This window comes from Mesoplodon densirostris, chromosome 16 (genome assembly GCF_025265405.1).
Source record: "Mesoplodon densirostris isolate mMesDen1 chromosome 16, mMesDen1 primary haplotype, whole genome shotgun sequence".
NCBI classification, from domain to species: domain Eukaryota; kingdom Metazoa; phylum Chordata; class Mammalia; order Artiodactyla; family Ziphiidae; genus Mesoplodon; species Mesoplodon densirostris.
In genome coordinates this window covers 83981984-84008642 of record NC_082676.1, presented here as the reverse complement: position 1 = coordinate 84008642, position 26659 = coordinate 83981984, and the positions used below count along the sequence as shown (strand labels likewise).

The 26659-nt window shown below is 48.8% G+C and overlaps 1 protein-coding gene across 2 annotated transcripts in view; it reads left to right on the top strand.

Annotated features, from left to right (window-relative positions):
* Positions 1-26166, top strand: part of DAGLB (diacylglycerol lipase beta) — a 32601-nt gene extending 6435 nt beyond the window's left edge. Inside the window, exons 3-15 of one of the 2 annotated variants that reach the window (XM_060120603.1) lie at positions 3073-3244; positions 4191-4449; positions 5899-6021; positions 7241-7368; positions 8350-8476; positions 9975-10058; positions 11905-11982; positions 15060-15140; positions 15227-15354; positions 21233-21301; positions 21386-21458; positions 22735-22976; positions 23076-26166. In XM_060120603.1, coding sequence (XP_059976586.1) covers positions 3073-3244; positions 4191-4449; positions 5899-6021; positions 7241-7368; positions 8350-8476; positions 9975-10058; positions 11905-11982; positions 15060-15140; positions 15227-15354; positions 21233-21301; positions 21386-21458; positions 22735-22976; positions 23076-23274 — 1763 coding nt within the window. In that variant the 3' untranslated portion in view covers positions 23275-26166. The remainder of the gene's footprint in view (positions 1-3072; positions 3245-4190; positions 4450-5898; positions 6022-7240; positions 7369-8349; positions 8477-9974; positions 10059-11904; positions 11983-15059; positions 15141-15226; positions 15355-21232; positions 21302-21385; positions 21459-22734; positions 22977-23075) is intronic. The other variant, XM_060120605.1, reaches the window with a different exon arrangement.
* The last annotated feature ends 493 nt before the right edge of the window (positions 26167-26659 follow it).

Sequence of the window (26659 nt, the reverse complement as noted above, 5' to 3'; positions counted from 1 at the left end):
ACCGTGAACCCCTTGGTAAACTTTATTACTGATACGTGGATAACTCCCATCACCCCTTCTGTTTCATAAGTCATCTCAATAATTAATCTGTCATTTGAACGGAAAGGCCCTGTTTCTGGAGCTTTTGGCTGATACACCTCTAAACGAAACGGCACACATTGTAAGGGTGCATTTGGAACAAAGAGAATTCAGTCATCTTTATCCAGAAAACTGACGCTTGTGCATTTACCTCTTTCTTGGTCTTCACTGTAGAATCCTGATATCGTGGTAGTTTCTAGTTTTGATTTGAGAACCTCCCTGATGAAATCCTACTGTTTTGACCACATGGGAGGTTTATTTAGGGAAGATCCACCCTCGTGACTATCGTGTTTCAAGAGAACGCCCTCAGCTTCCAAGGTCAGCCCTTCTCTGTGTTTGGTTTGGATTCCGGGACATCTTGCATCGCCGCGGCGTTTGTGTCTCAAGAGCTCCTCTCGTGCCGGAGAAAATCACCGCAGTGGCTAGAGGTGTCAACTCCCAAGATTCTGTGACACAGGCCTTCCTTGTGTGGCTCTCATGTCATTGGCTCAGTCATGTGAAGGGCAACAGGGTTACTTCCTGAGACAGCGTCAGGGGTATTACGATCGGGGACGTAGCCACGCTCATGCATTCCGGGGCGTCAGCTTTGTGACGCTAGCTGCAGCACCAGATCCACACCGGCAGCTCTTTACCTCGAGGAGAAAATAAAGGTCTGAGTAAAATAAAAACGCTTTTCTAGGCAAGCATAAACATAAAAAGGAGACTTTTTCAGTATCTCATGTCTTTTCTGGACCCTTCACCAGAACTCCGTCTAATGCTTCCTTACCTCTGAATTTGCTTCATCCGGGCAGTGTCCCGGGCTGCAGCCTCCCTGCTCCAGCAGCCTCTTTGGAATCCTAGTCCTCCAGGAGGTAGGGTGTGAGCAGGTGCTGTTTCCTGTTTCTCTCTGCTGGTTGACTATTGTTATATAATAATACACTCCCGGGCTTCCCTGGTGGCACACTGGTTGAGAGTCCGCCTGCCGATGCAGGGGACATGGGTTCGTGCCCCGGTCCAGGAAGATCCCACGTGCTGCAGAGCGGCTGGGCCCATGAGCCATGCCTGCTGAGCCTGCGCGTCCGGAGCCTGTGCTCCGCAACGGGAGAGGCCACAAAAAGTGAGAGGCCCGTGTACCACAAAAAAAAAAACAAAAAAAACCCACTCCAGATACAGGACTGATTTTTACATACCTGCACTCATTGTCCCTCAGGGAGAGAGAGAGGGTGCTGTTTCAGTTATCTTAGAACATTTTGTCTTTGTGCCAAAAATAAGGCTGGATAGTGTCTAATATTTTAAAATATGACTCTAAGTAATTCATTCTAATGGAAGGTAGCTTTTGGAATTTAAAAGCTATTTCCTTATCAAATTATTATATATATATTTTTTGCGGTACATGGGCCTCTCACTGTTGTGACCTCTCCCATTGTGGAGCACAGGCTCCGGACACGCAGGCTCAGCGACCATGGCTCACGGGCCCAGCCGCTCCGCGGCATGTGGGATCTTCCCAGACCGGGACACGAACCTGTGTCCCCTCCATTGGCAGGCGGACGCTCAACCACTGCGCCACCAGGGAAGCCCATCAAATTATTTTTTAGATCTTAGATACTTTTTCAGTCACTGTTTTTGTTTTAATCATGTGACATTTTTATGTTGCTTAAATTGGTGTTTATCACAACTTTTTCCCAAAGGGAGAGAGTTGATTTACACCAAGAATTAAAGTACACAGGCCTCTAATGATACTTGGATTTGTTTTACAAAGTTTTATTTATTTATTTATTTTTACAAATTTATTTGTTTTTATTTTTGACTGCGTTGTGTCTTCATTGCTACGCGCGGACTTTCTCTAGTTGCGGCAAGTGGGGGTTACTCTTCGTTGCAGTGCTCAGGCTTCTCATTGTCGTGGCTTCTCTTCTTGCAGAGCACGGGCTCTAGGTGCTCGGGCTTCAGTAGTTGTGGCACGTGGGCTCAGTAGTTGTGGCACGTGGGCTCAGTAGTTGTGGCACACGGGCTTAGTTGCTCCGCGGCATGTGGGATCTTCCCGGGCCAGGGCTCAAACCCGTGTCCCCTGTATTGGCAGGTGGATTCTTAACCACTGTGCCACTAGGGAAGCCCCAAACTCAGTTTTAAATGTTGTGTCTAAATGGTGGGCTTCTGCAAGTGGTCTCACACATCAGAATTGTTCGCTTCCCAAAAGTGTGGACCACGGCGCATTGGTGAGGCAGAGAGCCCTCAGCATGTGAATCTGGATTATGTTTTAGAAAGTGGTTACTAAGCTCTCTGAGCCTCAGCTTCCTCATTTGTAAAATGTGATGGTGACTATGTCACAGTAATTGGGAGGATTAAAGAATAATGGGCCCGTGCTGTTTCAGGTGGTGCCTGGATTTTCCTGGCTGTGAGAACCTGGGTGACTGTATATCTCTGTTTGCTTGTGACAGTTCTGTTTTTTGTTTGTTTGTGTGTTTTGTTTTGTGGTATGCGGGCCTCTCACTGTTGTGGCCTCTCCCGTTGCGGAGCACAGGCTCCGGACGCGCAGGCTCAGCGGCCATGGCTCACGGGCCCAGCCGCTCCGTGGCATGTGGGATCTTCCCGGACCAGGACACGAACCCAGGTCCCCTGCATCGGCAGGCAGACTCTCAACCACTGCGCCACCAGGGAAGCCCAACAGTTTTGTTTTATGTTGGTTGTCCCAGCATTATTAATAGAGCCTCCTTTTGCTCTCAGAAGTAGCCCAATTTGGACAATGATTTTATTGTCACTCTAGTTAGAGCCCAGAAGTGTTTTTAAATGCTGGCAAGTCTAAGAAATGAATCTGAGGCTTTTTGTCATGTTTCCCATCCCTCGCTTTGTCTCTTGCTCTCAAACTTAGGCATTGATGCCCAAGTACAGGCAGAAAAGTCAGATGGCGGGTGTGCCTATGGGACACATATGTGTGCTGTGACAGCTGTTTTTTGTGGAAGGGCAACTACTCATCTCTGAAGGGGCAAGTGACCAGTTTGAACATTTTCTGTGTTTCAGGGACCATTTGTAATCCTGGACCACGGAAATCCATGTCTAAGCTGCTCTACCTGCGCCTGGCACTTTTTCTGCCAGAGATGGTCTGGGCATCCCTGGGGGCCGCCTGGATAGAGGACGGTGTTCAGTGTGACAGGATGGTGGGGAATGGCATCATTGTGACTGTCGCGATCAGGTGAGGTCTCCAGTCTTCTGCAGTTTCTTGTCCAAAATGCACTCGAGATGGAGGTAAACAAATACCTTCTGAATAACTGAGGTGGCCCAGTGTCATGCAGGCTTCCTAATATAGTTAGAAAGGGATCTTTTTGAGTAAATCATAAAAATGCAGAGGCACTTGTTCATACATGAGGAATAGTTCATCTCCCACTATGCATTTATTGATGTAGTTTCCTTTCTTACCGGTTCTCATTTTTCTGCATTCCCTCCCTTCCCTTACAAGAAGGAAGAGACCTGAAGACCAAAATAGGGCAAAAACTAAAAGTAGGATGTGAAGAAATATAGTCTCTGGAATTGCTGCAGGAAATAATCTGCTGGAATAAGGTTTATGCCCTTTCCAGACGAAAAATCTTACAGATGATCTAGTCACATCCCCTCATGCTGTAAATAAGGGGATGGAGACTCCCGCTGCCCTGCTGAGCCTCTCGGTAGAGGCCGTGGCAGCCCTTCCTGGGCCACCTTCCAGGAGCACACGTGCTCATGGACCCAGGGCGCCTTGCGCATGGTGGACAACCTAGAAATGTTGAAACGTATGAATGAAAGACCTGTGAGGGTATCCCGTGGCACAGGAAGCCTCCTTTGGTTTTACTGAGGGGAACCCTGAGACCCTGGGGAGTAGGCGTGGGTCAAGGTCAGGGACTTCCATGCCCAGGCCAGGCTCTGCCCACCAGACACTTCCCTTTTCCTTTTGTGGCTTTTGGGGCTCTGATCTTTGTCGGGCCTGGGTTGGCCATGGGCTCATAAGGAACTTTCTAGAAGAAACAAGTTGCCCGCCTCCACCAGGTTCTGGGAGATCCCCATCTTCCTTAGTAACAAGAGCCACAAGTTGTACAGATGCAGAGAGTGACCCCATGGGTCACTTCAGGACTGCAGCCCCCAAGCCTTTTCCTCTCTCTGTGTCGCAGCTGGATCATCATCGCCTCCACCGTGGTCACCATTGTCATCGCCTTTGACCCGCTGGGGGGGAAGATGGCTCCGTATCCCCCTGCGGGCCCCCATCACCTGGATAGTCATGAGTCCAACCAGTTACTTAATGGCCTCAAGACGGCAGCTACAAGCGTGTGGGAAACGAGAATCAAGTTCCTGTGCTGCTGCGTCGGCAAAGACGACCGTACTCGAGTTGCTTTTTCGAGTACGGCAGAGCTTTTCTCAACCTACTTTTCAGTAAGCCGACGGGGTGTGCTCTGCTCTCTTTCTTCTGTTTAAGTAAACACTTCTTTTGAGAAGATGAGTTCTCTGCATTTTGAACCCTTCTCCGTGTTGACATAAAACACTTCCTGAGAGTGAGTCCCCTGTGGGGGCGGCGGGTGGAGGTGTGCCCTGGGGTGAGCGCCCAAGCGCTCCAGGGAGCAGGGACCCAGGGCCCTGCGCTCACAGACCCCATGCCCTGGTCGGCGCACCCTTGTGTTGACGCCCGTCTGTTACACAGTTAAGATTTTGAATTAGTTCTTAAGGAACTAAGTAGTGGAACCTGCACATTTTGAGACTCATTTGCCCGTCTTTTCCTACATTCTTTGTCCAGCTGGTTCTCAGCAGATGCCAGGTCCCGGCAGTGTCACGCCTCCGGGGTAGTATCAGACCCTGGTTTCTTACAACTTTATGGCATGATGGAAATGAGAGATGATTCTCTTTTTAAAGACAGTTGCAATGCAAAAGGGTGTCGTGGTTCTAGAGCAGTTTCTTCTAGAGCAGATTTGGAAACATTTGTTTTTCTTTCACATCCAATTTCTCTTATAATGATCTCTGATAAACTCCTATTATGTTCAGTACTGCAACCAAGTGAGAGAGAGGAGTTCTCTTGAGGTCGTGCCCACCTGCCAGTCTTTTTCTCACCTCTCTGTGGTGTCCAGGCCTCCCCTGTTCAAGGCTGGCTCCGTAACCAGCAGCCTCCACATAGGGATGAGAGAAGTGTGTCCCCTAAATAATTTCAGAGAAGCACTTCACCCTGGTCTTAAGATTGTTGAATAAAGGAGGAAGAGAATCTGGCTATTCTTAGAGGACATCTTAACCTGCATCCTGGGCAGAACCGATGGCTCAAGTGGCCGAGTGGCCAGTACCTGGTTTCCTGTGGAGTCCCATCTGCTTCGTGTCCCTCGTGAAGGAGAGGGTCAGGTCAGGCTCTGGACACTCACTCTGTTGCTTTCCTAGTTTGAGGGTCTTTTTGAGGCTCGTTCTGCCCAGTGAGTATAAGTCCAGCCTCATACATCTCTGCCGTGGGCTCTTTCAACAAAACCTTCTCAGCATCTTGAGCAGGAAGAGTGTAAACCTGGGCCAAAATCAGACGTTACTCCAAAGAGGGCGAACTTACCCATTTACTCACCCACTTTATAGGCGATGTGAAGTAGATTACAAATAGCTGACTCACTTGACGTGAAATCTGAGAACAGAGATCAGTAAAATATTTACGTTCTCGAGCAGGTTTGTGTGAGGGCAGGATAGTGAGAGACACGAAGCTCACATGCAGGAGTCCTGAAAGGGAAATATTTTTAAAAACACCTTTTCACATGTAACTGTATGTGTGTGTGCGTGTGAACTGCGTAAAACTGGACCCTCGGGAGCTCGTGGGCTCGTTCCCGCTGGGTTTATGATAAGCCGCTGTGGTTTCCCACCCAGGACACGGACCTGGTGCCCAGCGACATTGCAGCAGGGCTCGTTCTTCTCCATCAGCAGCAGGACAACATCAGGAGCAGCCAGGAGCCTGACCAGGTGGTCAGCCATTCCCCGGGGCCCTCCCAGGTAAGCCCGTGTCTCTGTTGAGTTGTACAGTTTTGACATTTACACCTACTGGTAAATTAAAAAAAAAAAAAAGCAACAGTTTCAGGAGCAGTTGATTGGAATCTGATTTGTGGCTTTTGCCAGTTGTGGTTTGTCACCTGTCCGGTGAGGCATGTCCTCATCACCTGGAGTTCAGGTAGAGGGAGCCCATTCCTGGCCCCTTCACCACCCATTGTGGTTTTTTTTTTTTTTTTTTTTTTCTGAGATTCTCTTTTAGGAAATTGGCTGTTGTCTGCATATCGAAAATTCCCCCTGGGGCGGGACCTGGTTCTCCCAGAGTGTGTCTGCTCTCTTCTCTGGGTCTGGGGAGCCGATACAGTTCAACTTTGCTTGATGATTGCTTTCCCGCCACAGACTTCTGTGCTTTTTTTTTTTTTTTTTTTTTTTTTTTTTGCGATACACGGGCCTCTCACTGTTATGGCCTCTCCCGTTACGGAGCACAGGCTCCAGACGCGCAGGCTCAGCGGCCATGGCTCACGGGCCCAGCCGCTCCGTGGCATGTGGGATCTTCCCAGCCCGGGGCACTAGCCCGTGTCCCTTGCATCGGCAGGCGGACTCTCAACCACTGCGCCACCAGGGAAGCCCGACTTCTGTGCTTTTGAAAGAGAAAATTGCATATAGATTGTGTGTCTATCTCTGCATCTAGTTCCCAGCAGCCCATTTGTTGCAGTGGCGTCTGCACCTGCATCCAGTAGGAAGTCACAGGCTTATTTCACCAGGAGTCAGAAAAGTCATTAGGGATTTTTGCTGCTAACTTCTGCATTCTCCTAAAATGAGGGGTTCATCTGTCTGTATTTAAGGACCAGTTTTCCCAGTGGAAGTCCTCCGAGAGGTCTATTCCCTGAAGAAAGAAAGGGAAGAATCAGGAATTTGAGTTCAGGTTTAAGATCATAGTGTGTTCTACTATTTATCAAATAGATAATCCACAAGGACCTACTTTGTAGCACAGGGAACTCAATGTCTTGTAATAACCTATATGGGAAGAGAATCTGAAAAGAAATAGTATAGGTATATGTACAACTGAATCACTTTGCTGTACACCTGAAAGTAACACAACATTGTAAACCAACTATACTCCAATATAAAATGAAAATCAAATTAAAAAAAAAAAGATCATAGTGTGTTGATCCTCTCCTTACTGGGTTCCCCTAAACAAAAAGCTTTTTTTCTTCTCTTACAGGAAGCTGATTTGGATGCAGAATTAGAAAACTGCCATCACTATATGCAGTTTGCAGCAGCTGCCTATGGGTGGCCTCTCTATGTTTACAGAAACCCTTTTACAGGGCTGTGCAGGATTGGTGGTGACTGGTAGGTCGGCACGGTCTGAGGCCTCCATCCTCATTCCACTCCGGATGTTGCTTGCTATGGTGTCCGTACTTTATTTTCTAAAAATAATCACATTTCCCTGTTTAAAAAAACTTCCTATTTTGAAATATTTCAAAAACCGCAGGAGCAGTGCTAAGAACGCCCATGTCCTTTATCTAGAATGACCAGTTGTGACTCAGTTTTGTCCCATGTGCTGTATCACTCTCCATAAATACGTGTTTTTTCCCCCAGAACCATTGGAGATTCAGTTGCAGGCATCATGCCCCTTTACCTCTAATTACTTCAGCTTGTATTTCTTAAGAACAAGGTCTTTCTTTGCCATAAATTACAGTACAGTTATAAAATTCAGGAAGTTTATCATTAACCATTAGCTATTCCAGTTTTTCCAGTTGTTCCAGTAACACCCCTTGTGGCACATTTTCTTCCAGTCCAGGAGCGTGGATTGCATTTAACTGTCATGTCCCCTTAGTCTCCTCCAGTTTGAAACAGTTCCTCAGTCTTTTTTTTTTTTTTTTTAATCTTTCACAATATTGACATTTTGAAAAGGACAGTCTGGGTATTTTGTAGGCTGGCCCTCACTTTGCATTTGTCTGGTGACTTCTTCACGATTAGGTTCAAGTTACACATCTTTGGCAGGAATGCTCCGTGCGGAGCGTGCATCCTTCTTAGTACATCGTACCAGGAGACACCTGATGCCGGCTTGTCCCATTCCTGGTGATTTTAGGGTCTCTCCTATCCTTGTTGGTTTATTTTTTGAATATGTAAAGCATTGATAAAGAAGTCAGGCTGTAGTAAGACGTGTACACAGAAGTGTCATTTAAAGGCCACTATACGTTCGCCAGACTGAGCTGTGCAGACTTTCAGCGGGCGCCCTCAGGTTTGTTAGGAAACGGGACGGCAGGGTGGGGTCTTCCTCGGTATGTGGCTCTGGTTGGCGCGGTAACGCCTCTGCCCCCGTTTTAGTTGCAGAAGCCGGACAACCGATTATGACTTGGTTGGAGGTGATCAGCTCAGCTGTCACTTTGGCTCCATCCTGCAGACGACGGGACTGCAGTACCGGGATTTCATTCACGTCAGCTTTCACGACAAGGTAGAGTGAGCAGTGCTTCCTGACTTCCTCTGGGTCTTGGAGTCCTTCGAGATTCTGGTGGAAGTTATAAACTGTTCCCCCGGAAAAATGTGTGGAGACACATACACAGACACATACTCACCTCAAGGTGAGTGCACTGTCTTCGAGGTTCACAAACGCTCTTGAAGCTCCTCCAGGTTTAACATAAGATGGGGCAGAAAGTCTTCATCAGGGGGACTATGCTGTGGAGAGACTATGCTGGGTTTCACCTGAGCCCATTTTTAGTGAAGAACAATGAGTTTCACTTGGCATTAATCCCACACAGGTGTCCGGGGTTGATCAACCCTCGTCTCTGGGTCTGAGCTCCGTCCTATTAGTGCAGTGCAGTGGGTCTCACCCTTGGGAGGGTCCCAGAATCGCAGGGCTGGTTAGTGAACCTGCGGAAGCCAGTCTGTCTGGCGTCAGGGACCCGTCCGTCCTGCATTGCTTCGTGGCTCCCCACATGGTCCTCACAGGCACCGGGAGCCCAGAACCTGCAGCCAAGCCCAGCAGCTCTCACATCTGCTGTCTACTGGGATCTCCTGGGGAGCTTTTATACCTCAGAAGCCCAGGCCAGACCCCAGATGAATGAAGTCAGAATCTGTGGCGATGGGACCCCTGCTCAGGAGCCCCCCATGGCTCCAGCGCACAGACAATTCAGGGAACCCCTGATGTCCTGTTCTTGACCCCCCTGGCTCCCAAACTGCTGCATTTTAGACTCACCTGGGAGGTGTAAAAGTCACACCCCATCCCACCGAGATCAGAACGTCCAGGATCTTGTTTTCACGTCCGCAGTGAATCTGGTGCCCAGCAGAGCGCAGCAGCCCGTGAGCCCTGTGCTGTCCTGTCACTGAGTGGTGACGAGAGAAAGAGTGGGTGGGGTTTAAAGGTGGTGCTTTTCCACGGAAGGCTCGTGGCTGCTCTGGGGGCTCTTTCAAGGAGCCCCCCACAAGGGCATCAGTAGACGCCCCGCTCCTGCAGAAACCAGGGCGGTGAAGTCAGCAGCCTGTCCTCTCCTGCTGGCTCCAAACGCACGACCGTTCACCACGCACAGGTGGCCGTCCCCGTGGTGTCACACCAGCCGGAGGACAGCACACCATGCTGTCCTCCTTAAAGATGAGGAAATGGGGTCGAAGAGAACTTGAGACATTTGCTTGGGGTCCCACGGCAGGTTCTGATGCAAGTGGGTGCTTACAGGGCCCAGAGCCTGTCACCCGCGGCTCGCACTGACCCAGAGTGGAGGCTCTGGGCTTGCCCACTGAGATAGCTCCATCCCCTGCCCCTGAGGGTAAAAGGGTCTTGGGTTTAGAGAGCCTTTCATCACTGAGAATCAGAAGTCACACTGTCTACTGAGAATGAGCAGAGATGGGGATCAGTGCACCCCTCCGTGCTGTGCTCAGAAGCGCTGTTTGTTAGACGCTCTGGGCTGGCCCAGCTGTGTCCGCAGACACCTGTGCTTATGCTCATTCCTCTCTCCCAGGTGTACGAGCTCCCCTTCTTAGTGGCCCTGGACCACAAGAAGGAGTCGGTGGTGGTGGCTGTGAGGGGAACCATGTCTCTCCAGGTACGGAGCCTGGCGCGCTGGCCCAGGGACCTGGGGGCGGGCAGTCAGCAGCTCAGACGCCAGGAGACCCAGCTTTCCTGGAACTGAGGGGAAACCTTCGTAAGTGACAGCCTTAGACACGGGGAAACACCAGGCGTGGAAAACAGGGAGGCGGGTCCAGGGCTGTCAAATACTCCCTTTGAAAAAGCAGATAAAGCCATTTCCTTTTAACCGAGAAATATTGGAAACTTAGACGCTGGCAGGGCTGGCCTCCCCTACTCCCGGGCGGGTGCCCGCTGGATTCCCTGGGCCCCCAACCCGGGTGACCGTCCCCTTGAATTTTCTGCACCCAAAGCCAGAAAGAACAGTAGGTTAAGTCACGCAGTCCAAAGTCAGCCCACTCTTAGGTACCCCCCACCCCACTTCCCCAGTTCCCGTTGGGGGTCTCAGCCGGCCCGACGCGCCTGCCTCCGGCTCCCCTGGCCGCTGCTCCCCCGGTGCCGTGGGAGCCGGCACTGTCCAGCCCCACCCAGCGGTCCCCTCCCATCCTGCTCGGTCTCTGCCCCACGAAGACACCTGGCGACTTTCTTCTATCCTGTGTTGTGCTTTTTGGTCTCTTCTTGGCTGTTCCTCAGTCTCATTTCCTAGTTCTCTCTTTTCTCCTGACCCAGGAAATGAGACTCCACCCTCTTCTGCTTCCCGCGCCCCACCCCCCACCTTGCGCGGGCCGCCTTGCCCCTGCCTCGCCAGGAGCCATCTGGGCCTGCCCGGGCCCCCGCTCCTGGGTCTGCTCTCCCGTCAGGGCACCGCCCGCCCCAGTAACCATGTGGCGCCCCCTTGCCCACCAAGAAGCTACAGAGCTGAAGTCGTCTCTGGCTCTCTCCTCACTTCCTGCCCAGTCTGTCGCGTGTGGTCCTGCCCGGCCCCTCTCTGGCCCGTCTCCTCCAGTCCCAGCACTGCAGCCCTGGTTCTGGTCCCAGGCCTCTCTTTCCTGGGCCAGCGACAGGTCCTCTACCTCGGTCCCTGCCTTTCGTCTCGCGTCCTCCCAGTCTGTCCTTTGTACTGTCCAGAGGACTCTTTCTAGAACATGGTCAGACCTGCCACTGCTCGCAAACCTCCAACAGTTCCCGCTGTGTTTTACACACGGTTCCTGGTTCTTGTTGAGGCTCTGTCGGCACTGTGGGGCACAGGTCCCAGCCCTGGCAGCGCCAGAGCCACCTTTGGGGCCCCTCCCCCCGCAGGTGGGCCTCCCCGGGTCCCGGGGACACACCAGCCTCCCAGGCTCTGCCCGCGGCCCCTCGATGCCTCTAGAGTCGAGTGCCCGTGAGCCCAGCCCACCGCCCGCTTCCCGTGCTCAGATGCCTCTGCCCTGGGTCCTGCTGCTCCCCTGGGTGAGGATGCCAGCCTCTGTTCTCTGCTTCCTGAAAACCAGCTTTTCCATCAGGCTCTGGCTCAGGCCACCTCCTCCAGGAAGCCTCCCGTGCCCTGCAGCGCTCACCCCTCCTCTGCTTTGTGTGACGTGTCTCTTACCCTCCCTTAGGTTTCAACCATCCGTTGACTGGGCCCCTGGAGGACGGGAACCATGCTTTGCTCAACACTCTGGCCCAGGGCTCTGTGCTTCGTAGGTGCTTAGATGCTGTGTGCAGGGAGTGGGGGCAGAGGGTGCGTCTTAGACGTGTCCCCTCCCCAGTCTTCATGTCTGATTGCGCCGTGGGTCCCTCAGGAGCTTCCTGGCCACCTGGCATCTCTCCCGAGTTCAGGCACCTGGGGTCCAATTCTCAACAGCCTGACCTGGGGGACTGTCCCACGCAGCCACCCTCAGCTAGCCCAGCCCAGCTGATGGCCTCTTCCCACGCACTGTTTCCAGGACATCCTGACGGACCTGTCAGCAGAGAGCGAGCAGCTCGACCTCGAGTGTGAGGTGCAGGACTGCTGGGCACACAAGGTAGGAGCCGAGGCCGTGTGGTCTGGAATGTTCTGTCAAGGGGAACCTCGAAGGCGCTGGAGTATTTTCAGCTCGGGGTCTCCCGCGTTAACGCTGCTGTGCGCCAGGTGCTGTCCAGCAGGACTTCTCACCACAGCCCTGAGGTTACTTTTGGGTTTTTTTGTTTGTTTGTTTTTGTTTTTTTGCGGTACGCGGGCCTCTCACTGCTGTGGCCTCTCCTGTTGCGGAGCACAGGCTCCGGACGCACAGGCTCAGCGGCCATGGCTCACGGACCCAGCCACTCCGCGGCATGTGGGATCTTCCCGGACTGGGGCACGAACCCGCGTCCCCTGCATCGGCAGGCGGACTCTCAACCACTGCGCCACCAGGGAAGCCCTACTTTTGTTTTTAAGAGAAAGAAGCAGGTTCATAGAGATTGCATCACTTGCCAGTAGCTACACAGTTACCGGAACAAGTGTCAGAGTCGGCATTTGAATGCTTTTCTTCCTGTGCAATTAAAGTAGTACTTTCTCATGGTGAAAAAAAGCTTTAGTGCAACACAGTGCGGGCAGACCCTCCCTGAGACGCAGACGCTCAGCACTTTCCTGCATGTCACTGCATTCTCTGCATATGTCACAACACCGAGTTCCTGTTTCACTGTTACTGTGCTGGGAGGGGGCACGGGCTGCATAAGCTCTTCCCAAAGGGATGATGGGAGGAGCACGGCCTGCTCAGAGCAGAGTTATTTCCCTCCACCAGCCTCTGGGAACCACCATTTTACTGTCTGTGAATTTGCTTATTTTACGTTCCTCATATAAGTGGAGTTATACAGTATTTGTCCTTTCATTACTGGCTTATTACACTGAGCACATGTCCTCAAGCATCATCCATGTTGTAGCATGTGTCAGAATTTCCTTTGACTTTTGTAAAATTGCCATGAGCATGGGTGTGCAGATAACTGTTGGAGTCCCTGCTTTCAGTTCTGGGGGGAACATACCCAGACATGGGATTTCTGGGTCTTCTGTTATTTCTCTGTTTAACTTTTTGAGGGACCAGCAAACTGTTTTCCAACACAGCTGCACCATTTTACATTCCCACCAGCAAAGAACGCGGGTTTCCATTTCTCCGCATCCTCATCACTTTTCTTTCTTTTTTTTTTTTTTGAACATAGCCATTCTAGTGGCTGTGAAGTGCGTATCTCACTGTGGTTTTGATTTGCGTTATCCTGATGCCTAACGAGGTCGTAGAGCTGAGCGTTTTAACATTTGAGGGAAAGTCTGGGATGATTCCTTCCCTAAAGGTTACAGCGGCTGCCTCTGGGGAGAAGGATGTTGGGGGTGCAGGGCAGTGGCCTTCCACTATTTTTATACACTTCGTGTGGTTTTTAACCAAAACATGTATTACTTCTGTAGTAATAGTTCTTTAAATAGAATGCTTAATTTTTATAAAAGCACGTGTTATTGCCAGAGTGCGGTGCTGGTAATTGAACCCCAGTGTCTTGTCTGGACAACTTTTTTTCCTTCCAGGTTTTTTTGTTATTGTTGATTCTTGGGTTTTTGGTTTTTTTCTGTGCCTGGACACTTCAGGGAAGAGCCAGAGTGGAGGCTTTTGGCTTTTGTTCTGCCGCCAGTTAGGAGCTTGACAGTCCTGGGAATGTGAACTTTTTTCCTTTATCTCTTAGCTGTCTTTTCATACCTCAATTCACTGACAAGTCCAGTTTAACTGGGTGTGCATTAAGAAAAACAAATAAGAAATTTAAAACTTATTATAGAGACGCATCAACTAGCCAAGCACAGAATACCCTCAGAGCCCTGTGGGCTCGGCTGTGGGTCTGGTCTTAGAAGAATTTGGGCCGCAGTCCAAGGCTTTGTGCCTCCACAAGCTGCGACCCTGCAGGCCTGGACGGCTCTCAGCGGAGGCCTCCTCCAGCACCGTTTCGTTCAGTGACAGCTCTTGCCCTCCTGCTCAGGGCCTAAGGGCATGGACTGTTCTCTGCTCTTGGCCTCGGTACCGAGTTTTGGCTCTGATGCTGTCCACGGTGGTTGGAGTTCAAAGCTGTGCAGCTGAAAACGGTCTTGGCGTTTCACCTGTAACACTTGTGCCAGGGAGACTCACAACCGGCCGAGTTGTGGTCCAAATGCCGAGTGGCTCTGGCTGCCCAGAACCAGACACGCGGTAGGTGCCTAATAAATGTTGGCGGAAGTCGGCAGCATCGTGTGGTAGGAGGGGGAGGAAAGGGAGATCTGGCGGTTTGTCCAGAAGTGCCGTCAGACTGTGCACAGCATGTTAACCCTTCAGACCTCCTGGTTTCTCACATACGAGGCCAGGTTCTGCATTCTGCTCACAGGGCTATAGAGCTATTGAATCAGGAACTTGCAGCAGCTTTAAAGAGGAGCAAAACAGTCTCCCGTCTTATGTGGGATTTCTCCCACTTCATCCTGTTGGAGGTTGGGCTGCAGGGGCCGGTGGCCAGGCCCGTCCTGTGTTGTCATGCAGGAAGCACTCCGAAAATGTTTTTGGTTGACAGGGTTGTCTCTCCTCCATGGGAACTACTCAATTTTCAAGAAGTCTGTTTCGTGAGATAGCTGTATTTGTTAGGAAGTTTTACATTCTATTTTTTGAAATTAAACCAAAGCCTGACCTCTCTAGAACTCACTTCCGATGGTTTTAGTTCTGCTTTTGCAGGAACAGTGGCTACTTAGTCACTGTCACTGATTCAGAAGTTTACATTTTAACATATTTGTAAAAGATCAGCCATTTATAATCTAAATGTGATGGACCATGGGGACTTGGCTAAAGTAAATTGTGGGACGTCCATGCAGCAAAATACCCTGTAGCTACAGAAGAAGCCTTAGAAATATCCACTGACGTGGAAAGATGTTCCTGACGTCGCCTATTCGCTCATGGAAATATTTTTTGAGCCCCTGCCTCATGCCAAGCTCTGTGCCAGGTGCCGGGAATACAGCAGTGAGCGGTAGATGTGCCCACTGATCCCAGGTTGCCTTTCCTGTCTGGGGGGACAGAGTCACCGATAGGAGACACCGTGTAGGCCTGCCCTGTCTGACAGTCACCAGCCACCTCTGTGTCTGCACTTTCAGGGGATTTCTCAAGCTGCCAGATACGTTTACCAACGACTCATCAACGACGGGATTTTGAGCCAGGCGTTCAGCATTGCACCTGTGAGATTTTAATTCTTCTCTTTCGTTTTCTCTGCCATTAGCTATTTGTTTTCTTAACCTTTACTCATTCCGCATTTGCCCCCTAGGAATACCGGCTGGTCATCGTGGGGCACAGCCTGGGGGCAGGCGCCGCGGCCCTGTTGACCATCATGCTCAGAAACCCATACCCACGAGTCAGGTGTTACGCCTTTTCCCCGCCCAGGGGGCTGCTGAGGTACTTGTTTGTTTTCTTTCCTGTAAGGCGCTACTCACAAGTCATTTGGTCAAAACTGGTCTCTTATCTGCAGGTTAGTTAACAATTTCTCATCCTCAAGAGAAGTTTGTTTCAAAGCCCTGTTTGGTTGAAAAAAGACTGGATAGCTTTTCACAGGTCTCTCTAACCATAGCTTTGATTTGCTTTGATTTTTTTAAACTGAGGTATAATTATATTAGTTTCAGATGTACAACATAACGATTCGATACTTGTATATGCTGTGAAATGATCATAATAAGTCTAGTTAACAGATAGTTACAGAACCATTTTTCCTTGTGAGGAGAACTTTTAAGATTTACTTTCTTAGCAGCTTTCACGTACGCAGCACAGCATTATTAACTGCAGTCGCCATGCTGTACGTTACATCCCAGTAACTTATTTATTTTATAACTGGAAGCTTGTACCTTTGGACTCCTTTCACCCATTTCTCTGCCTCCCCTCCCACCCCAGCCTCTGGCAGCCCCCAGTCTGTTCTCTGTATTTGTGAGCTTGGTTTGTTTTTTCAGTTTTCACATATAAGTGAGATTCTATGGTATTTGCCATTCTCTCTCTCATTTCACTTAGCATAATGCTCGTAAGGTCCATCCAGGTTGTTGTCCACCCACAAATGGCAAGATTTCGTTACCTTTTATGGCTGAATAATATTCCATCACACACACACACACACACACACACACACACACACGTCTTTGTCCATTCATCCGTTAGTGGACACTTAGGTTGTTTCCATGTCCTGGCTATTGTAAATAATGCTGCAGTGAACGTGGGGGTGCAGGTATCTTTCAAGTCAGTGTCTTCATTTTCTTTGGATAAATACCTAGAAGTGGGATTGCTGGATCATCATATGGTAGCTCTATTTTTAGTTTTTTGAGGAACCTCCATACTGTTGTTTTGTAGTGGCTGCACCAACTTACATCCCCACCAACAGGCACAAGCATTCCCTTTCCTCCACATCTGGCCAGCGCTGGTTATTTCATGTTTATCTTTTTTGGATATAATAGCCATTCTGACAGGTGCGAGGTGCCATCTCGAGCTTTGCATTTTCATTTGATTTGCATTTCCCTGATGATTAGTGATGTTGAGCATCTTTTCACGTACCTGTTGGCCATCTGTATGTCTTCTTTGGAAAAATGTCTATTTAGATCGTCTGCCCTTTTCTTTTGGACACGCGGCATGTGGGGTCCTAGTTCCTGGACCAGGGGTTGAACCCTGCAGGGGTCACGCCCCCTGCGGTGGAAGCTCGGCGTTTCAACCACTGGACTGCCAGGGAAGTCCCCGTCAGATTGTCTTATTGCTATCGAGTTGTATGAATTCTTTATGTATTTTGGTTTTAACCTCTTATCAGGTATATGATTTGCAAATACTTTCTTCCATTCAGTAAGTCGCCTTTTCATTTTGTCAGTGGTTTCCTTTGCTATGCAAAAGCTTTTTAGTTGGATGTAGTCCCATTTGATTAGGCTTTTGTTGCCTTTGTTTTTGGTGTCAAATCCAAAAAATCATCACCAAGACCAATGTCAAGGAGCTTACTGCCTATGTCTTCTTCTAGGGGTATTCTGATTTCAGGTCTTATATTCAAGTCTTTAACCCATTTTGAATTAACTTTTGTGTATGGTGAAATAGTGGTCCATTTTTCCCAACATCATTTATCGAAGAGACTGTCTTCTCCCCACTGTGTATTCTCAGCTCCCTTCTTAATTAATTCACCGTAAGTGCATGGGCTTATTTCTGGGCTCCCTGTTCTGTTCCATTGATCTATGTGTCTGTATTTATACTAATCATCATACTGTTCTGATTACTCTAGCTTTGTATTATATGACGAAATCAAGGATCACTATATCTCCAGCTTTGTTTTTCTTTCTCAAGATTGCTTAGGGCTATTTGGGGTCTCTTGTGCTTCCATATGAATTTTAGTATTGTTTGTTCTATTTCTGTGAAAAATGCCATTGGAATTTTGATTAGGATTACATTGAATCTGTAGATTTCTTTGGGTAATATGGACATTTTAGTAATAATTCTTTTAATTCATAAGCACAGAATACCTTTCCATTTATTTGTGTCTTCTTCAGTTTCTTTCATCAGTGGCTTCTAGTTTTCACTGTGCAGGTCTTTCACCTCCTTGGTTAAATTTATTCCTAGGTACTTTATTTTTTTTTTCTTCAATATTTATTTGTTTGCATTGGGTCTGAGTTGTGGCACACTGCATCTTCGTTGTGCTGCATGGGCTTCTCTCTAGTTGTGGTGCATGGGCTCTAGAGCGCACGGGCTCAGTAGTTGCGGCGCGGGCTTAGTTGCCGCGTGGCATGTGGGATCTTAGTTCCCTGACCAGGGATCAACTTGTGTCCCCTGCATTGGAAAGCGGATTCTTAACCACTGGACCACCAGGGAAGTCCTATTCTTTTTGATGTAATTATAAATGGGATTGTTTTCTTAATTTCTCTTTCTGATAGTTTATTATTAGTATATAGAAACACAAGTTTCTGTATATTAATTTTGTATCCTGCAACTTTACTGCATTTGGTTACTAATTCATTTTTTGAGTTTGAAAATTATTTTTCTTTTCTGATTCAACATACTTAATCCTGTATAATCTTTGGCCTGATGATAGAAGAAATCTGTACGACCATTAAAAAAAAAGAAATAAAAAATGAAAGGGGTAAAAATTAAATTTGTATCCATCGTAGAATTTTTGAAAAATATAAATAAGTGGAGAGGTCAGGATCTACCCAGAAATCATCATTGTAACTATTTAGGTTTGCTTTCTTCCAGCTCTTTGTGTGTGGATATGTGTTTTTCTAATACTCTATATACATTATATCCTTAACTATTTTTTGAGAACATGTTTTTAAGTTAACTTAGTTTTCTGTCATCTGGTTATACCACTTTTATTTATTCCCATACTGATATTTACATTCTTTTCATTTTTTCATTATTATAAATCTATCAATATCTTTATACATAAATATTTGTGTACCTTTAAAAATTTTAAAAGCTCTTTTAATATTAAAACATATTTATATATATAAGACACGAAAGTGACTTTTAAAAATAACTGATTGTTTTTATTCAGTGAAACAAAGATAAAACATGTTTTTGAGGGTAATAAGCAAACATCCATACAACTTGGATGCATTTTGCTGTGTGAAAGAAACCTGACACAAGAGACCTTACTGTGTGATTTCACTTATATGACATTAAAAAAAAATTTTTTTTTAATAAATTTATTTTATTTATTTATTTTTGGCTGTGTTGGGTCTTCGTTGCGGTTTGCGGGCTTTCTCTAGTTGTGGTGTGCGGGCTTCTCATTGTGGTGGCTTCTCTTGTTGTGGAGCATGGCCTCTAGGTGCACGGGCTTCAGTTGTTGTGGCACGCGGGTTCAGTAGTTGTGGCTCATGGGCTTAGTTGCTCTGTGGCATGTGGGATCTTCCCGGACCAGGGCTCGAACCCATGTCTCTGCACTGGCAGGCGGATTCTTAACCACTGCACCACCAGGAAAGTCCCTATGTGACATTTTAGAAAAGACAAAACTATAACAACAGAAAGCAGATCAGTGGTTGCCTGGGGTTGGGGATGGGATATTGCAGAAGGACACAGGGAGCCCTGGGGGGTGATGGAAATGCTCTACGTCTTGATTGAGGTGGTTGCTAAACAATTATATACATTTGTCAAGAGTCATCAAATTGTACACTTACAATGGGTGTGATTTTACTGTTGTGAATTACACCTCAATAAAGCTGATTTTAAAATAGCCACATACCTCTGCACCCACCCAAGTGGAGAAATGAACGTTGCCGGTGCCTTAGAGAGTCCCTGTGTGTCCTCTCCTTTCCTGTTCACAGGGAATCACTGTCCTGATCTTTGTGAAAATTCTTCCCTTGCGTTTTTTTTTAAATTAAAAAAAACCCTGTTTTTAAATTTTTGGCCGCACTATGCGGCCTTGCAGGATCTTAGTTCCCCAACCAGGGATCAAGCCCATGCCCCCTGCAGTAGAAGCACAGAGTCCTAACCACTGGACCGCCAGGGAAGTCCCTTCCCTTGCTTTAAAAACTAGTTTTACCACCTGTATACATGTCTCTACATAGTTTGGATTTGCATGATTTTGAAATTTAGAGAAAGGGAATTATACTTTTTTTGTTATTTTTTTCCCACATTGTTTGATGTCTGAAATGTTATTGTGTAAATTCTCATTATGTTTCATCATGTATCACAAATTATCTGTTCTGCTGGTGACAGACATCGGGCTGTCACAGACGTGCTGGGTCATGGAGTGTGCACATGCTTGCGCTTCGCGTGTTGTGGCTGCACCCATTCACACCTTACCGGCAGCGTGCACACCTCTCCACATTCTAACACTTAATAGTGTCCAATTTGAACATTTTTGCCAATCTGATGGGCGTGCAGTGATGTTTCATTGTTTAATTTGCATTTCCATGATGAAGTTGAGTCTCTTCATATTTTTATTGAATTTCCACTCTCACGAAGTTCCTTTTGCCCATTTTTCTATTGTATTGTCTTTTTTTCTCACTGGTTTGTATATATATTCAGTACATCAGTTCTTTGTTGGTTCTAAGTATGTGTTGTAAATATACTCACTCCTTGATGTGTCTTTTTACTTTCTTTGAGTCGTCTTTATCAGTTCTTAATTTTAACATTGACTAATTTGTCATTATTTTTGGCTGTGTTGGGTCTTCCTTGCCGCGTGCAGGCTATCTCTAGTTGCAGCGAGCGGGGGCTACTCTTCATTGAGGTGCGTGGGCTTCTCACTGCAGTGGCTTCTCTTGTTGTTGTGGAGCACGGGCTTCAGTAGTTGTGGCATGTGGGCTCGCGAGCCCTAGAGCACAGGCTCAGTAGTTGTGGCACATAGGCTCAGTAGTTGTAGCTCACAGGCTCTAGAGCGCAGGCTCAGTAGTTGTGGCACACAGGCTTAGTTGTTCTGCGGCACGTGGGATCTTCCCAGACCAGGATCGAACCCGTGTCCCCTGCATCGGCAGGTGGATTCTTTTTTTTTTTTTTTTTTTTTTTTTTTTTGCGGTACGCGGGCCTCTCACTGTTGTGGCCTCTCCCTCTCCGGTTGCGGAGCACAGGCTCTGGACGCGCAGGCTCAGCGGCCATGGCTCACGGGCCCAGCCGCTCCGCAGCATGTGGGATCTTCCTAGACTGGGGCACGAACCCGTGTCCCCTGCATCGGCAGGCGGACTCCCAACCACTGCGCCACCAGGGAAGCCCGGCAGGTGGATTCTTAACCACTCCACTACCAGGGAAGTCCCAGGTCTTCGTTTTAAGAAATCTTTCTCTGTCCCAAGGACATGGAGCTAGTCTTCTATCGTATCTTTTAAAAGCCTTTTAGTCTGACCTTTCACCTTTACCTAGGTCTTTCATCTATGTTTAATTCGGTGTTTTTTTGTGTACAGCATGAGGTAGAGATTCAGTTTCATCTTCCCGCTCACACCTTGAGTGCTTTATATCTCAGCACTGTTTATTAAGAGCCCATCCTTCCCCTACTGTTGACCTGCAGTACCACTCCTGCCCTGTCGGAGGCGTCCATGCTCACTCTTCCCCTGGCTTCGTCTGACTCTGCTGATGCCACACTGGGTTAAGTACCTTAGTTGCCTACCCAGTGCTGACACCTAGTAACGCAAGTCCCCATGCCTTTTACTTTTTCAAGAGAATCTGGCCAGTGAGTTGCTCTACCTGGAATCTCTTACTTCTCTTCCCCTTTAGAGGGTGGAGAATAGAGTGGAGTTCTGTGAACACTGACCTCTTCCTAACTTGGTACAGTTACTTGCTTTCTCTTGGAAGTCTTCTGTGGGCAATATAATCACCTTTTTTTTTTAAATTTCAGCAAATCTCTTTATGAATACTCTAAGACCTTCATCGTGTCACTTGTTCTGGGCAAGGATGTGATTCCCAGGTGAGTCTGCTGGATGCCCTGCCTGGGCTTGGGCTGGCGGGAAAGGCAGAGTTCTGAGCCTCAGTCTGGTCTTCTGCTCAACAGGTTAAGTGTGACCAACTTGGAAGATCTGAAGAGGAGAATCTTGCGAGTGATTGCTCACTGCAACAAGCCCAAGGTAACTCGGTGGGGGGGTGGGCCCGGAAGAGGACCTGCAGGGGTTCGGGCCTCCCCACCGGGCTGTGTGTGGCCTCAAGAGGACGTTGCTACATTCAGAGCCTCACAGCGCAGGGCACTGATGCTGCCGGCAGCTCTCCTGCCCCCGGCACAGACTGTTGGCTGCTGCTCTGCAGAGGACGCCGGAGAAGCAAGTGGCTAAACCATGCGCAGGGAAGCTGCAACGAGAACACACTATACTAGAACCATCCCTGTTTGCTTAAGTGATTTGTGTTTTGTCATACCTAGTCCTGTCGTGACGAACAGCGTGCTGATGGTTTTGGTCCCAAAGCTTAGAAAACAAGGCCGCCAGATACAGAGTTTAGGAGGCGCTGGTATTGCTGGGCTGTGGAATATTACAGTCGTTACAAATATAAATGCATTTACCAGTAGAGAAAAATACCCATGATGTTTTGAAGAGTTTTTTTTTAAAAAACGGCAGGATTAAAAATGCTTCTTAGAGGGCTTCCCTGGTGGTGCAGTGGTTGAGAGTCCGCCTGCCGATGCAGGGGATGTGGGTTCGTGCCCCGGTCTGGGAAGATCCCACATGCCGCGGAGCGGCTGGGCCCGTGAGCCATGGCCGCTGAGCCTGCGCGTCCGGAGCCTGTGCTCCGCAACGGGAGAGGCCACAACAGTGAGAGGCCCACGTACCGCAAAAAAAAAAAAAAAAAAAAAAATGCTTCTTAGAATATAATCCAAGGCAGGGGTAGGTGACGAGGTATATATATAGCTTTCACCAAAAAAATACACCAAAATGTGCTTTTATTTAGATAACGGGACTAGAGATGATTTTTCACTTAACGTCTTTGTTTTGTGACATTTTTTTGTGTTTTTGTTGCTAATTAGAAAAAAATTTTTAATTTAAAAATAAACTTCCTCCTTATCAGCTACACTCCCCCCAGATTAAAAAAAAAAAAATCGTATCTAATGTCTTTAAGGGTAAAGGGTAAAACTGGTTTACAGAATTGCCTAAAAAGAATTAAGGGTAATTTTTCCTCAAAATCTGCCTGAATTTGGTTTTTAAATATTGCTTCAAGTGTGATGGCGTCACTGCCCCAGAGAAACCTGAGTTTGGGCTCCTGACCTCCACACTCCTAAGGTCCATGTTGAAAAACAAAGCAGCCAGGCTTCTGTGCTGTGGGGTTGCCGCCACCAGCTCACGGGTCGCAGGAGGTCTCTGGGGACTGTGAAAGCCTCACGGAGTCACACGCATGCCGTCTTCTCGGTCTCGCCCTCAGTACAAGATTCTGCTGCATGGGTGCTGGTACGAGCTGTTTGGAGGGCACCCCGAGGACCTGCCGACGGAGCTGGATGGGGGCGACCTGACGCAACCTCTCCTTGGGGAGCGGAGCCTGCTGGCGCACGGGTCCCCGGACTACAGCTTCTCCAGCGACTCCCCGCTTGAGTCCCCCACCAAGTACCCCCCTCTCTACCCTCCCGGCAGGATCATCCACCTGGAGGAAGCGGGCACTTCGGGGAGGTGAGTGCGGCGGGCCTGAGGTGGTCAGTCACCCGCCAGTGGTGAAGGGAGGCTCACGGGGGTGAGACCTGAGGAGATGCTCGGCTTTTCCTCTTTCAGGTTTTCCTGCTGTCCTGCTGCTCGGTATAGCGTGAAATGGTCACACGAATCAGAATTCAGCAAAATACTCATCGGCCCAAAGATGCTAACAGACCACATGCCCGACATCCTGATGAGAGCCCTGGACAGCGTGGTGTCCGACAGGGCCACCTGTGTTTCCTTTCCAACTGAGGGAGGCTCCAGTGTGGACGTGGTGTAACCAGGGCACCTGGGAGCTGCTCGGGCCGTGGACACCGCTCTTGTTCCGACAGTGACTTAACACCTGAGTGATTCCCATGATGCCAATACCTGGATGTCCATCGATCGGATTTCAGTGGTCTCCTAAATGACTGAGTAATTTGAGAAATACTTCTGACCACAATATTCACACAATCAGGAGCCAGGAGGGCACTGAGGTGACGGCCCCCCCCCCCAAGACTGAGCGGGCGTCACGCCCTTTCCCGTAGGCCTGCTGATTCCCGGGAGTCCCACAGCCAGGTTTAAGGCCCTAATGGATCTGTAGGCGCCCCCCCTTCAGGCCACCTTTTCAGTGACAGGGTTCTGCCTTAAGAGTTGGCACACAGGTGTGCAGTGTATTCTGCAAACTGGACTTTCCTGCCTGCACAAACTCAGTATCAGTTGCGAGGGTGCAGACTGGGGTCTGTCATGGGTGACATTAAGGGAGGGTCAGCCCTGAGTTCTGACTGGGAATCAGACGAAAGCAGGTCGGGGAAGCGAGCAGAGACTGCTGCTCCTGCCCTCCGGGTGCCCCGTGCCCTGTTCACGCTGCTTGCTTCCCCAGCCTCAGGGTGCTGGCCCAGTTCTCGTGGGATACTCGCGGAGGTCGGCCAGTGGATTCAGAGTGAGTGAAAAAAAAAAAAAAAAGCACTTACATATCATGAGTGCCTGCACAGCCATGAACTCTTCCAGTGGGTGTTTCTGGGAAGGTCTGTTTTACTGGGTAGTTTTACAACAGTCCTGTTTTAAACATCTTTTTTCTGTCCACTATAAACAACAAAACGGAGTCTTAAGTTTTCCTGGAGCTCTGGCTAAAGACTGAAGATTGCCCAGGCGTCTGACTGCACTCCACCCCCGATCCAAACCCTGTAAAATGACGGTAATGGGATTCCTTTAGAAAGCATAAACCCACAAGGACGGGGGGAAGAAGAGACAGGACAAATGAGATGGCCAGAGGTAAGGGGACTCCTGGGTGAAGTGGGGAAGGAAAGACAAGGATAAATCCGGTCTACAAGCCAGATGCCCCAGGCACCTCGGACCCGGGCGTGAAGCAGACAGCGGAGGACCGGCCAGAGTGACAGCTGGAAGAAATGTGTCTCCTCGCTTGCTTCAGGGTAGAGGCCGGGGCGCTGGACACCAGCGCAGTAGAACACTTGGCTCCCAGAACCTTCAAGAAGATGCTCCAAGGAAATCAGACCTCTAGGGGTACCTGCCCCCTCAAGGCCTAGTAGCTGTCACAGCCATACCACCTTAGCTTTTGAAAACCTGTAAAGGTCTCTGACTGAAATGCCGTGGTTAACATCCAACTGCTACAAGTTTCGTTTCTAAACATAATTCCTGTACGTTCCTAGTGGCAGAAAGGAAAGTGATCCCAGCACCTTGAACCACACTGCCCTGGCGTGACCCACCTATGTGCTCAGTGTCCGGTCTGCTTTTTAGTTTTCAGTGTTCAAGCACGAGCCAGGGATTGCCAGACACTTGAGGAACAAAGAACCAAAAGAAACAGACACGGGAGAAGCTACATACAGCTTGGGAACAGACTGCTGCAACCACAAAACTGATCCACAAGGCTGAACAATAGTATTTAGAGGAAAAAGAACTCCTGGACATGAAAAGTATAAAAAATGAAATCAAAAGCAGCTGGGAAAGGGATACCTGAATAATGGGAGACAAGCTTCCAGACAGAACAAGCCCACCAAGCACAGGGTACGGGAGACAGAGATCCACCCAGGACATGAAGACGCAGGGCAGACCCCATAAGACGTGGAGATAAACGTACCGCCCCCCTGCAGTGCAAACGGCCAAGACGACGGGGAGATCTGCCTTCAAGAAGCCGAAGAGAAGTTACTTCCAGCCTGGAATTTCAGACCCAGCCAAAAAGTATCAGGTTAGAATGAAGTTATTTTCAAAGATACAAGTGCTCAAAAACATAGATGACCCACATACTTCTCAGGAAGCTCTTGGAGAATGTGTCCATCAAGGTGAGAAAGTAAATTAGAAAACAAGGAGTTAAGACGTAGAAAATAAAAGATCAACACGTAAGAGAAGTGGTGGTCAGAGGGCTCTGTGCCTTTAGGGAAATGAAAACTGATGAAACACATGATACATCCGAATGTCCTGAGAAATTTAGACAACAGGTGGAAAAGTCACAGTTAAGTTAATCAAGTACCCAGAAAACAAACTAGTACTCCACAAGAAACCAAAGTTGTGCAGGAAAGGCAGATTCTGTTACTGCATGGCTCAGCCCTGAGCATTTACGTGGCAGTGGTAATGCAGACAGTGTCAGCGCCAACCCAGGCGACTGTACTGAAGGGGCGGGAAAGGTGTGTTGAGGCTGGGGTTACAGCTGGTTAAGAGCTACTGCATCCCCACCGGGGAGGGGACGTCATCGGTGGTGGCTGGAACTGAAAACCCAGCGGAGCACACAGCTCAGCCTGAGCCCCGGGGAGGGGAGGGGCTGACAGCTCAGTCAGTCACCAATGGCCAGTGACTGAATTCAAGCCTCCAGAAAATTCGAAGGGACCTGGTTTGGAGAGCTTCCGAGTTGGGGAACACATGGAGATGTGGGGAGAGCCGTGCACCCAGGGAAGTGCCCAGCCCTTCCTCCATACCTTGCCCTCTACATCTCTTCCGTCTGGCTGTTCCTGAGTTACATCCTTTTATGATAAACCAGTGATCTGCTAAGTAAAAGAGAAAAAAGCAAGCATATGCTTTAGACATGTGAAGACAAGTATGAAGAATTACCCAAGAGAACTCAAAATGGGTGCCTCTGGGGAGGGTGCGAAGGGGGAAGACTGTTTTTGTAGCAAACCTTTAGATTTGGTCTTTAACTGCATCATTTATCTTTGGTTTAAAAAAAAAAAAAAAAAATCTTCCAAGCAATAAAAAAGAAAATTTTAAAAACTGCTTCTAACATGGAACTGTTGATAGTGTAAGTTTAGGCTCCAGAAAGGATCTTTTTTTTTTTTTTTTTTTTTTTTTTTTGCGGTATGCGGGCCTCTCACTGTTGTGGCCTCCCCCGTTGCGGAGCACAGGCTCCGGACGTGCAGGCCCAGCGGCCATGGCTCACGGGCCCAGCCGCTCCGCGGCATATGGGATCCTCCCAGACCGGGGCACGAACCCGTATCCCCTGCATCGGCAGGCGGACTCTCAACCACTGCGCCACCAGGGAGGCCCCAGAAAGGATCTTAAAGTCATATCGTCAGTCTCCACCTTACCAGGCTGCCAGCTCGGGTTCCAACATCTGCATCTTCAGCCCAGAGCTCTGGCCCGAGATGCTGACACACGTCCCCGCGTGGACATCACATGAGTCTCGCCAACATTCGCCAGGTCTCAAACCGAACGTCACTCAACGCCCCCTCTTTGTT